At 39.3% G+C, this 14332-nt stretch overlaps 1 protein-coding gene across 1 annotated transcript; it reads left to right on the top strand.

Annotated features, from left to right (window-relative positions):
• Positions 1–708: 708 nt before the first annotated feature.
• LOC307138166 (ferroportin) lies at positions 709–9229 on the top strand (the record flags this gene model as incomplete). The annotated part of the gene is made up of 8 exons (XM_079836333.1): positions 709–811; positions 2392–2459; positions 2598–2757; positions 3784–3899; positions 4083–4209; positions 4792–5046; positions 7946–8611; positions 8970–9229. The coding sequence occupies 8 exons, from the start codon at positions 709–711 to the stop codon at positions 9227–9229; spliced, it is 1755 nt and encodes a 584-aa protein (XP_079692459.1).
• Positions 9230–14332: the final 5103 nt, after the last annotated feature.

Genomic DNA, 14332 nt, shown 5'->3' with positions numbered 1-14332 from the left:
GTATTTTTGATCAAATAAATGCAGCCTTGGTGAGCATATAAGAGACTTCTTTCAAAAACAATAAAAATCTTTCTAATAGTGTATGATAATTGAAAAACAAGACATTTATCTGAACATTATTAACTAGGCTACTAATGATTCCACACTTAAACTGTCACAATGTTGTCTTAAACTGTCACAATGTTGTATTTTTAGGTTTATTTATTTGTATTATTATTTTATTATTATTTTATTATTATTATTATTATTATTATTATTTTTTTTTTTTACAGGTTTGCATATAGGAGCTAGGCCTCATTATAGTGTGACAACCAGGCCAACAAAAAGAACTGCAAACACTGTTAAGGCCCATTCACACCAAGGACGATAGGCTAACTATAAAGATATAGTTCTAAAAATCGTTTTCAATATTGAAGCATTGTGTTCACACCATAGCTATAACGATAACGATAGAGAGAAACGATATCGTTGGAATCATTTTCAGAACGATTTTATCCAGCTGATGAACGATTAAAACATTGACAGCCAATCAGAATTCATCCTGCTGTAACGAGCTCGAGCATTTAAAGAGGCGGACAACAGAACGATCGTCCGCTAGTGTGAAAGGGCATTAGAGTTTCTTTAGTTTCTTTATTTTATAAATTTGAACGATTTCCGCTTTTACCATCTATTGACCTGATTGTAATTCAGTCATGCTGTCCATGCAGGATGTCTCTCAGAACAGAGGGGGCGCAGAGTGCTGGTGCTGCTGTGGAGTTTGACAATGATAATGACAGAGAGTCACCTGTGATCAAAGCCAGGAATATACCACGTATGTTTCTTTACTAGTTTTATACTTTTAATACTCTGAAATTGTTCTTCATGTGATATTCAGTAAAACTAAACCGTGGAACTTCTATACAGTAGACTTAAATCAGGTTGCTTGTCAGTATTTAGTGAACATTGTCATTCCAAAACGCCCGACTTTCTTTCTTCTGTGGTACACTAAAGGAAGGTCACCGTCACTCTTTTCCATGAAACCCAAGTATAGCCTATCAAAAAGGATGCAGAGTGATCCACTCGAGTCATGTGCGATATTCCAAATGTTATGAAGTCACATTATTGTTTTGTAACAAACAGATCAGAATTTAAGCAATTATTGTGAAGCTTTCTTTGCTCTTGACGGTTCAAAGACAAGCAATATTTGATTCCATTAATGTTTCCGCCAATCATCATTACATATTCGGGTCTTTAGTGACCCGGATCTACTGTATATCTAACACGGATGGATCTCTACCTGTCGCGATAATATAAAACTCTCCTGATATTAGAGAAACAATTACAAAAGAATAAAATAAAGCATATTTTGTTACCTTTTGGAGCTTGGAAGGGTTCAGTTTGAGCAGGTGTTTTATACCATCATCACTGTCCTCGTCAGAGCTCATTTCAGCATCTGGCATCTTCAGCATTCTCACAACTATCATTTTTAACAACTTCAAAATCGATATTTTGATCGCTGACAGCTTCTCCACCAGATCCACCATCAGTGACACTAATATTTGATTGCGTTCAGTACTTGTTCTGCAGTAAATCGCTGAGCCATTTTAAGTTTTGCTGATGATACTTCCTATTCTTTTGTTTTCTGCCTGCGGTAACTGTGAGTGAAACGTCACTTCTTCATTGTGTAATGCCACCTTGTGGAATAAAGGTAAATTGCACTTATTCAGTCATCAAAGATTCAATTATTGTTGTGCAGAAAAAAGTATACTTACAATGGTACACACCTTGGGTCGTTAGCGACCCAATAGAATGTTTACATAAAAAGAATGGTAAAACAGGCATTTTTTAAAATAATTTTATTATTTTTTTCTTGTTATATTGTTAATAATGAATTGATTGAGGAATATCAAGAAGATTGATGTCTAACTTTAAAAAATGAATGAGGAGGAGGTTAGTGAATGACGTCATGGGTCACTAAAGACCCGAGGTATACGTTTAAGGGTTAACAAGTCATTTAAGTAGAACTTTTTCAAAGAACTGGTTCAAAACAAAAATGAATGATTTGTTCATTCATTGTTCATTGTTGAGTGATTCGGTTCTCGAGTTTACGGTTCATGAGCCTAAACTAAAATCCTCAGTCCCAACCCATTCATCTTACTTGCATGGAAAAGAGTGACCAGTACAATTCTTCCTGATTTTTACTTATGTGCGCCATAAAAAAAGTCTGAGTTCAGAGAGTAACTGATGACAGAATTTTCAATATTGTGGGTGAACTATCCCTTTGAATGAAAACTAGAGACACTATGACAAGAATCCAGTTTTTTTTTTTTTGCTGTTTGGCATGAACCAGTCTAATATTTACAACAAATGCACATACTAGAAATAAATAATTTAAGACTATTTATCTCATAGAATCAGCCCTCATCTACCTCAGGGGTCCCAAGTTCCTCATCTATGTGAGCGGAGCATTATCTATGTGGGTAAGGAGCCCCTTTCGTATCTGCCATGCTGGCACAGCATTATATGTTTATTCTCATGATGATTTGAGGACCACACAATGTTAATTATGATATGTGAAGTATGATATCGAGAACTGAGCATCGCTTTTCACATCCCAGGGCGATCGCATGTGGCATTTCGCCATCTCTGTCTTCCTGATTGAGCTGTATGGCCATAACCTGCTGTTAACTGGCATCTTTGGACTGGTGGTGGCCGGATCGGTGCTCTTACTAGGGGCTTTGATTGGAGACTGGGTTGACCGCAACCCAAGAAACAAAGGTGAAAGATAGGCTACACAAACTTGTTAAAAAAAACCTTCTCTGTTACTTAATTGAAAAGACTGAATCTAATTAAGAGATATCATGAACTGGTCGGGTCATACATATTTTGGACCACCCCAAAATCACCAGAAAGAAATAATTTATGTTCACCTTGAAGAAACATAACTATTACATATTTCTCAATATTATTATTTGCATTATATGTAATGACAATGAAACACCTCTGACAGTCGTATTACTGTAATGAAAAAGTATATTTGATATTATTATTTAAATTATTGAATACTTTACAATTTTCAAAAATGTCAATAATTTATATATCATATTTTAAAACGGTCTTAAGAACTAGCATGACCAACTAGCAGTTAGTTAGGGGTAATCATTCATACTTTTCAGGATATAATCAGACCAATGTACGTTTTTTAATATAACCGACATAAAAAGTTATGAACAGTCTTAGGAAAAAAAAATGATGACTAACATGTAAGACTAGTCTTTGCATTTTATGCAACTAGCCCCAAGTGTTTCTTTTTAGCCGTTAGTCCTTTTTGTATAAATAGCCCTCGTTTCCATTGTTTGCTAATTGTGTATTGATGTTGTAATCCACTATCATCAGTGAGTCCAGTCAAGTCTAGTTCACGTTTATGTTCAAGTCTGTTATGTTCTCAGACTTAAGTCATTGTCTTGTTTTGTTTGATATAACCTTGGATTATATCAATAAACTGCACATGGGTTCTACATTCAACTCGCCTTGGACTAATGTTACCATGCTTTGTTTTCTGTATGTAGTATTTTCATATTGTTGATATTGTTGCCCTTGACTGCTCTAGCTACTTCTATTGCCCTCATTTGTAAGTCGCTTTGGATAAAAGCATCTGCTAAATGACTAAATGTAAATGTGTATGGAAAATATAATTGTAAGGAATTTTTCTTTTGATTATGGGGTGGCATTTTTTTTCATGGCATTAAAATATATCTTTTCTATTATTTTAAGTATCATAATTGACTCTGTCCTTCTCTACAGTGGCCCACGCATCCCTGTTCATTCAGAATATCTCAGTGACAGTCTGCAGCATCGTACTCATGTTGGTGTTCTCGTACAAAAAATGGATTGAGGAGATCTGGGATGGGTGGCTAACTGTAAGTCCCTCTTACTTTGTACCCTAAAAAGTATTATCAGTAATATATGCCCATTCAGAACGCAATCATGTGTTCAGCATAGCATTGTGTGCCTTCTGTCTCTGGCTAGTCATTGCTGAACATAAGCATTCCTGCTGTTATGACATAGCATAGTAACTTGTTGCATCACACAACTCACACAAGGTGGTTTGTTATACGGTGGTGATCGTCCTGGCAGATGTGGCGAACCTCGCCAGCACAGCTCTCACCATTGCCATCCAGAGGGATTGGATAGTGGTGATCACAGGCTACAACCGTGGTCACCTTGCAGGTATGACCTTTATTTCTGTTAGCATAATGCTAATCTGTGTATTGGAAATCGAGTATCTAAACTCTGCAAAAAAGAAACATCCTCTCACTTTTGCCTGAAACCTGCACACACTACAAGATTTGAAAATCTTTGGCGCATCACACACTACAAGATTTAGCACCTTGTGATCTCACGGGGAAGCAGATGTAAACAAAATGGATAGGCCTACTGTGTTGCGGCATCTTGCTGTATCAATACTTATTCTTTATAGCAAGAAAAAAAACAGCCGTGTTGTTGCCACATTTCGACCAGCCGTTCCTCCATCTCTGTTATCCACCAGACCCGTACAGCTGCTTGTTGTTTCGCGGTCATTCACTTCCGTCTCCATGTAGACTTGTCTCTCATTGGCTATTGTGGAAGTACTGTCATATTTTTAATCATCCCAATTTCAAATCCCAAATATCAAACATGTTTGATATTGTCAGGGCGGCCCGTTGTTGCTAAGCTAACAGTGTAATAATCGAATAAGCATACAAATATATTGCACACAAATATTCAAACACACACACACACAAATTGAGTTTTGATTTCCTCCTGATACAGGAATGAATGCTACAATGAGACGGATCGATCAGGTGACCAACATCCTGGCTCCTCTGGCAGTGGGTCAGGTAATGACCCTGGCCTCGAATGTGGTTGGCTGTGGCTTCATCTTAGGATGGAATCTGGTGTCCCTCATTGTGGAGTTCGTCTTCCTCTCAAGAGTTTACCGTATCGTACCGGCTCTGTCTGTTAAACCACCAGCAATGGAACATCAAAGCTATTTAGAGAAGAAAAGAGAAAGAAAATGCTCACAAGGTAACAATTTTTCACCATAGACTAGTACACAAAATATTCTATCCTCCCCATGTTTGAAATGTACTATATAATTTAAGAGTCATTCAGTAGTGTGGTGTTTATTTTTTAGTCAATATTGCATTTTACTGACGTCTAGTGGTGTGGTGTGGATAGATAGATAGATAGATAGATAGATAGATAGATAGATAGATAGATAGATAGATAGATAGATAGATAGATAGATAGATAGATAGATAGATAGATAGATAGATAGATAGATAGATAGATAGATAGAATGATAGACCGACAGAAAGACAGACAGATAGAATGATAGACCGACAGTTAGATGATAGATAGAATGACAGACAGACAAACAGATAGATAGAATGACAGACAGACAGACAAATAGATAGATAGATAGATAGATAGATAGATAGATAGATAGATAGACAGACAGATTGATACATATAGATAGAATGATAGACAGACAGACAGACAGATAGATATAATGACAGACAGACAGATAGATTGATACAGACAGATATAGAATGATAGACAGACAGAAAGACAGATAGATTTAGGGCCCTATCTTGCACCCAGCGCAATTGACTTTGTACACCGACGCATGTGTCATTCCTATTTTGCACCCGCGCAAAGCGCGCTTTTCCCTCCACAGAATCACGTCGCTAAACTAGTGAATGAACTTGCGCTCCCTGGGCGGTTCAGCGCAAAAAAGGAGGCGCGTTCCGGCGCAAACAATCCCTGGTGCTATTTTGCTGTTCCATTAAACAATTGCGCCACTGACCAGAAAAAACCTAGTCTAAAGTCAGTGGCGCGTTGCGCGTTGTTCATTATGCTATTTTAAGGGCGCATGCTTGACCATAATGTATAGCGTGCACAACGCGCATACACTTTGCTCATGTAATCTACACAGATGCAACAGTTATTTTTGCAAATCATAAATTGTTACACTAAAAATTATTAACACATGAGATGACGGAAATCATTGTGGTGTGCCACGAAGATGTGAAAAAATAGGCATAAATCTAGCTTACAAATTATTCAGGCTAATTGTAGTCTAATAATTAAGGAGACTTAATGGCAAGACATATATGTATATAAGGACATCTAACAAATTGGTTTGTCCGTCAAGAACCAGGAAAAAAAATCGGTGAGGGTGGACGCAGCGATGTCCTCTGCTGGCGTCAGGTCCTGAGTAGAGGCAGATCCACCTCCCGTTACACGGCGTGCCCGATTGATGCTGGCAAGCTTGGACTTTCCCCGTCTTCTGATGTCATTGTAGCGCTTGCGGCACTGGTGCGACGTCCTGGGGATGCCAGCTGATGAAACAATTGTGGCTATTTCCTCCCACGCCTGTTTAACCAACGCTATTTTGGGTGGGTTTCTCCCATCCCCATACAACACAACTTCTCTGTCTTTCACTGCTCTTACAAGAACATCAGTCTCCTCGGCTGTGAACCGCTCCTGGCGTGCGCCTGGTAAATACGCCATAATAATAGCAATCCATAATGGAACTTGCGCACCTGCTTTTACAGGGAATGTTGGATGACGCTCTGATTGGTTTATTCACGTTACGCCCAAACCACACCTATGAATAATGAAGCTACTTCAGACCAAGCCTGTAGTGCTTCAGTCAGAAATTGAAGCTTTCGCGCCTCGCTCGCCCCCCGGTGGCCGGTCCCAGTATATCTCCTAAACCCCGCCTCTCCATGTATTAGAATGGGCGCGAGACACACTAAACAATTTAATTACACTTCAAATAATTTCCTAAAGATGGTTTCTGTCATTTTAGGCAGTTTTTATTACAATAATTTAATTTCAAGTGTTCGTTTTTTAAATAAGTTTAGTTTTAGTGAGTTATTTGATGCTATAAAAACGAGGGGTGTGACGTCATGATTGACAGCTGAGATTGACGGCTTCTCTGAATGAACTTGTCACTGAGGCACTAACGGACTTTTTTCTGGATTTTTGGGAGGAGATTGGAGCTTTAGCTTTAATTTCTACACTTCCATAACTGTTTATTTCACACCAACATAATGAATTGTTCTGCATTTGCGAGAGTGTGGGCGGGCTTTTGATAATCGCGCCTCTACTTCCTGTTCTCTACTGCGCAACTCCGGTCCCGAGATCGCTACTGCGCAGACTCGGTCCCAAGATGTCAGCGCCGTGAGCGGGCCTATGAAAGCTTCAACTTTGGTCAGCGGAAGTCAATGAAGTCGCGTCGTCCATATTTTTTTACGGTCTATGCTTCAGACCAACCCATTTTAGATTTGCGCCGGGCGCAAGAGCCATTTATCCCGCCGGGAAAATAGCAACAGCGCCGAGACCCGCCCACAAAGTTACTTGCGCTTCGCGCTTTGACACTTGCGTTTCAGATCGTTAAAATAGGGCCCATAATGATAGATAGATAGATAGACAGACAGATATATAGATAGAATGACAGACAGACAGATATATAGATAGAATGACAGACAGACAGATATAATGATAGACAGACAGACAGATAGATAGAATGATAGACGGACAGACAGATAGACAGACAGAATGCTAGACAGAGAGACGAATAGATAGATAGATAGATAGATAGATAGATAGATAGATAGATAGATAGATAGATAGATAGATAGATAGATAGATAGATAGATAGATAGATAGACAGACAGATAGACAGACAGAAAGACAGACAGATAGAATGATAGACCGACAGTTAGATGATAGATAGAATGACAGACAGACAAACAGATAGATAGAATGACAGACAGACAAATAGATAGATAGATAGAACGACAGACAGAAATAAAGAAAGATAGATGATAGATAGAACGAAAGAAAGAAAGATAGCACGAAAGTTAGAAAGAATAACATTGCATATTGACCAAATCCATGCTCTTTTGTTCAGGCAGGACCTCAGCATGTACAACTGGAGCCACCTCAGAGGAAAGCACCAGCAACCTGCATTTACAAGAAACAAGCCGATTACCAGTGTGCCTCCATCGCCTGCGTGGACTCCTCAGCACCTGTCGGGAAGGATGGAGGGCGTATTACAGACAGCCTGTTTTCCTAGCCGGCCTGGGCCTGGCCTTCCTTTACACCACCGTGCTGGGTTTTGACTGCATCACCACTGGCTATGCCTACACCCAGGGCGTCAGCGGCTCTCTGCTCAGCATACTGATGGGCATGTCGGCTGTGGCAGGGCTTCTGGGTACTGTCCTTTTCACAAAGCTGCGGAAAGCATATGGCCTGGTCAACACTGGGGTCATTTCTAGCGTTCTGCACCTAGTTTGCCTGTTGCTTTGTGTGTGCTCCGTGTTTGCCCCCGGTAGCCCCATGGACCTCAGCATACTAAATATTGGGAATTCGTCGGATGTGGGAGGAATGACCGGAGGTCACAAGAGGCACGGATACCTACTGCGTGGAGGCAGCAACCAGCCTCTGCTGCCAGACCGTTCCTCCATTCACTGGACCAATAACACTGTGCTGTTTGAGAACGCGCCAGCAGGGACAGAACCGGAGTCTTACATCTCCATCATCCTGCTGTTCCTTGGAGTCATTACAGCTCGAGTTGGTGAGTAGATGGCTGCTTTATCAGATCTATTCATTCAAAATAATACATTTGCGGTCTGTAAGATTTTTTTTTTTTTTTATGCAACAAGGCAGCATTTTTTTTAATCAAAAACACTAAAAACAGTAATACTGTGTAATGTTATTACAATTTAAAACAAATCTTTTCTATTTTAATATATTTTAAAATGTTTTGTTACATTTATTCCTGTGATGACAAAGCTGAATTATCAGCATAATTACTCCAGTCTTCAGTGTCACATGATCCTTAAATATTTCTTATTATTATCAATACTGAAAACAGTTGTGCTGCTTAATATTTTTGTGGAAATATAATATATAAGGTGTCTGATGTTTTACAGGTCTCTGGTCCTTTGACCTGACAGTGACTCAGCTCTTGCAGGAGACCATTTGTGAATCAGAGCGTGGGGTGGTGAATGGAGTCCAGAGTTCGATGAACTATCTGATGGACCTGCTGCACTTCCTCATGGTCATCTCTGCACCTCAGCCACAACACTTCGGCATCCTTGTCATCATCTCCGTCCTGTTCATTTTCACGGGACACACCATGTACTTCCTGTACGTCAGGAAAGCCAAGAGGAAACCACGTACAAACACATAAGCAACACAGATGTCTCTTTTGCTCACCAGCTTGTGAATGTGTCTCCATTCCTGCACTGTGACGTGTGTTAAGTTGCACTTACACAAAACTCACTATATCCATTATATTGAAGGAAAAAAAAAAGCTGTCGCCGTGATCTCTTCTAACTGGAAAGGTTTTGGCAGCAGCACAGTACTCAGGTGAACATAATCAGGAAACAGCGCCTCCTGATGACAGTTTAAACAACATCATAGTTAGAGAGCCAAGGTCTCCTGGAAGTTAATAATTGTCTTAAAACGCACAGAATTACAAGAAGAACATAACTGAACATAGCTGACACGACATGTTTTCATGGATTATTAGCTAAGCAAACACCTTTTTTGTTAATCTTCTCACATTTGTCAGCTAACCAGAAACTAGTTTTTAATAAAACGCCAGTAAAATGTCTTTTTCCCGCCCAAGATTACTTGGTTCTGGGTCCAACAGACAGAAGCTGCTTTTTACAGCTTATAAGGGGAATAGCTTTTTTATTATTATTATTATTATTATTTGTGCTTTTGGCTGACTGATTAATCTTTTAGTTTCATCCCTAACTTTTCAAGTGAAAAATTAGTGAGTTTTAACAAGACTGTGGACTTTAATGTATCGGTTCCCTGTTTATATAAGTATCATGTCAAGGTCTTTTAACTGACTCCTTTAACTGAGTGTTTCTTTTGAGTTCAAAATAGATGAAGACAGAATCTTATACCTCAGCACTTAACTGTTATGTTCTGAACTCTAGCTTGAACTTATTTGTTGATGGTAACTACAGAAGTAATGGTTAACATATGTGTACAGTACACAGACTGCATTGGATCCATTTCATTTGTGTTAATAATCTATTATATGGATTATGAAACGCATTTTATCTCACAGATTATTTTTACTGCCGATGTGTTATGTTAAATGTTGTTTGAGGACCCTTTAAGTGTCGGACAGTTCAGTGACAACCAATAAAAGTGCTTTCAGAAGGAATGCCTTGGTTTAACTAAGCAGTGTTTTGTTGAAATATACTAAATAAATACAGTGAGGAAAATAAGTATTTGAACACCCTGCTATTTTGCAAGTTCTCCCACTTAGAAATTATGGAGGGGTCTGAAATTGTCAGCGTAGGTGCATGTCCACTGTGAGAGACATAATCTATAAAAAAAAATCCAGAAATCACAATGTATGATTTTTTAACTATTTATTTGTATGATACAGCTGCAAATAAGTATTTGAACACCTGTCTATCAGCTAGAATTCTGACCCTCAAAGACCTGTTAGTCCGCCTTTAAAATGTCCACCTCCACTCCATTTATTATCCTAAATTAGATGCACCTGTTTGAGGTCATTAGCTGCATAAAGACACCTGTCCACCCCATACAATCAGTAAGAATCCAACTACTAACATGGACAAGACCAAAGAGCTGTCCAAAGACACTAGAGACAAAAATGTACACCTCCACAAGGCTGGAAAGGGCTACGGGGAAATTGCCAAGCAGCTTGGTGAAAAAAGGTCCACTGTTGGAGCAATCATTAGAAAATGGAAGAAGCTAAACATGACTGTCAATCTCCCTCAGACTGGGGCTCCATGCAAGATCTCACCTCGAGTACCATCCCAAGAACACCATCCCTACTGTGAAGCATGGTGGTGGTAGCATCATGCTTTGGGGGTGTTTTTCTGCACATGGGACAGGGCGACTGCACTGTATTAAGGAGAGGATGCCCGGTGCCATGTATTGCGAGATTTTGGGGAACAACCTCCTTCCCTCAGTTAGAGCATTGAAAATAGGTCTAGGCTGGGTCTTCCAACATGACAATGACCCGAAGCACACAGCCAGGATAACCAAGGAGTGGCTCTGTAAGAAGCATATCAAGGTTCTGACGTGGCCTAGCCAGTCTCCAGACCTAAACCCAATAGATAATCTTTGGAGGGAGCTCAAACTCTGTGTTTCTCAGCGACAGGCCAGAAACCTGACTGATCTAGAGAAGATCTGTGTGGAGGAGTGGGCCAAAATCCCTCCTGCAGTGTGTGCAAACCTGGTGAAAAACTACAGGAAACGTTTGACCTCTGTAATTGCAAACAAAGGCTACTGTACCAAATATTAACATTGATTTTATCAGGTGTTCAAATACTTATTTGCAGCTGTATCATACAAATAAATAGTAAAAAAATCATACATTGTGATTTCTGGAATTTTTTTTTTTTTAGATTATGTCTCTCACAGTGGACATGCACCTACTACGATGACAATTTCAGACCCCTCCATGATTTCTAAGTGGGAGAACTTGCAAAATAGCAGGGTGTTCAAATACTTATTTTCCTCACTGTATATATAGTTTTTTTTTATAATTATTATACAGTTTTCATGACCTGATATTAGAAGTGATTTATCACACCATATTAATATTCAAGTGAATGGCTAAATAAAAAAAATAAAAAAATAGTGACCAGTTTTACTATAAGGTCTCATTTGTTAACATTTGTTAATGCACAAACTGACAATGAGCAGTACATTTGTTACAGTATTTATTCATCTTTGTTAATGTTAGTTAATAAACATCCAGCTGTTCATTGTTTGTTCATGTTAGTTCACAGTGCATTGACTAATGTTAACAAATACAACATTTGATTTCCATTATGTATTAATAAATGTTGAAATTAACACTAACTAAGATTAATAAAAGTTTTGTTCATTCTTAGTTCATGTTAACTAATGAAACCTTATTGTAAAGTGTTACCTCCTGATCTATTAATTAATTTAAAAAAATGCTAAATGAAAAATGCACTTTATACATACAATTACAATACAAAAAGAGTCATTTCAGAATTTTTTAGGGGTGTTGTAGTAGTCCAGAGATAGCAAATAAGACAAAAAGCTCAGGTTATGTATGTGATATAGCCTATATGTTTGTGATTTATGCACATCCATGAATAGAAAGAATACATTTCTAAGAAATGTAATTTCATATAAATGCTGGGGGTTATTTACCCAAAAGGACCTAATTGGCAGGACTGTAATTCTGGTCTGTGTCCACCAGATGTCACTAAATACTTCAAACAAGAAGATTCACATGAATTATAATCAATGCCAAAATATTAAACGGAATTGATCAATAGTTATTGCTTAATCCATTACTAAAAAACGACAACCACCTTTTGCCTATGATTTGCCTATGGAAACTAGAGGTTAAAAAACATGGCAGCAACATTTACACCGAGATTATCGTTACATAATTATTTTTTGATTGCACCATTTCTCAATTATTCCAAACTGGAAATGTATCTTGTTTTACAATGTGATGTCAGTTTAAAGTATAAAAATTGCTCAAAAATAATCAGAACCTAACCCTGAAGGTTTGTTTTGTTTACTTTACGTGTGTGTATTGTGTCAATAAACAGGCTCATTAAAATTGGACTTACCTCTTTAAACTAATACTTACCTTCAGTAGATTATTAATAATACTGGTACTCTGAACAAGGTCAGTTCATTTTATGCATATAATGTTTATTGTTTATTTTGAATGGAGACCAGGGATGGCCGATGGCAGCTGAAGATCCTTGGGCACAGTCTTAGAAGATGGCAGTGATAGGACAGGGAAGGCCTTGGGTTCTTGTTAAATCCATGAAAGGAACCTATGGGCAGTGACAGTGACCTACGGGACAATGCAGGGATCTCTGCAAAGGTGGGGCTTTGGTGGTTTAAGATAGGGAGCTCAGTTACAGAGATTAGGTGGCAGTCAACTAATCCAGAACTAATCCATCCATGGATGCTGGCTTTGCCTAGGATCATTACTCTAACCTTAGGGGTAGCTGTAAGGAGTGGCAGGTACAGGTCCTCGGGGACCAAGCCGTCTATGATATTAGCAACCCTTGGGCCATGCCATGAACATCTGAGGTGGCCGTAACAGGACATCTTGGGTGAAACCTTAGGGACACATACACAGACGGACCAAGACAAGGAGCCAGCTTTGGTGGCCTGAGATAGAGAGCTCTAGGGTAGCCACAAAAGAGCCCGCTTTGGGTACCGACTTTAACTAGGGCTATAACAGTTTCCTCTAGTGTAGCCATAAAAAGGAGCTATGGGTACCAGTGACAGAAACCTCTGATTCCCAGGAAGCCCAAGATAGGGATCTAGGCATCAGGACGTCAAAGACTTTGGAGCTAAAGTTTTCTCCGGCATTGGCTCTAGGGTAGGAATTTATGTGGCAACCTTTTTAATGTAGGACCAGGGCTGACTTGGTACTAGATATGGTTAAGGCTGAATAGACTGAAACTTGGATCTTGAGATGCGGAGGCTGGAGACAGGCTTTAATGAGAAGACATTGGGCGGCCTGAGACAGGAAACTCTGGGGTGAAGTCGCCTTGCTCGTTGACTTGACAAGAACATCTGGGGTGGCCATGATAGGGGGTTCTGGGGCTGGGGCTGCCGAGGCATGAGCTCATGACTGAAGAGCCACTCCAGGGGTTCTTGTCCTTTTCTTTATACTGTTTTCAGGTTCTCCACGTCTTTGAGCTAAAACAAAAACAGTAATCAGATTTTCAGTAGTGAATCAGAAGAAATTATAAAATTCTCTAAGCTAATGTCCATGGTCCAAACCTCAAAAAAAGACTTTCAAACCCACAAAACAAATGTTTTAGCTGATCTTAAGCTTAGTACAGTACCTTGAACCAGTCGTGGAGAAGCATCTCACTTAATCAAAGTCGCTTCTTTGGCTCTCGCTGGAGACAAGAACTAATCAACTGGCAGCATTTTGTGAAGAATGATAGAAGAAACATTGATTACCTTGATCTTCACTCCTGGTGTGTTTGATCATGTTATGCTAAAGCATCTCACTAGCTGTTTTTTTTCCTGTCTTGTATGATTTACAATTACAAATTGCTTTCTTCATTGAGATGAAGAGTTCACCTTCTGACAAGCCAGCTTGGGAGTAGTTGTTTGCATTGATCATGCGCAGTTCATCAGTGCTGGGATAGTCCCCGCTCACCAATGCAAACAGTAGAACTCCAAGGGACCATACTGTCGCTGGCTTTCCATTGTACTCGCCCTTCTCCCAGTACTCCGGGGGGCAGTATTGATCTGTGCCTGGAGGAAAGAGATT

Source organism: Gobio gobio, assembly GCF_949357685.1.
Source record: "Gobio gobio genome assembly, chromosome: 15".
Classification (NCBI taxonomy): Eukaryota; Metazoa; Chordata; class Actinopteri; order Cypriniformes; family Gobionidae; genus Gobio; species Gobio gobio.
Note: the sequence above shows the minus strand (reverse complement) of the source record. Positions and strands in the feature narration are given on the sequence as shown.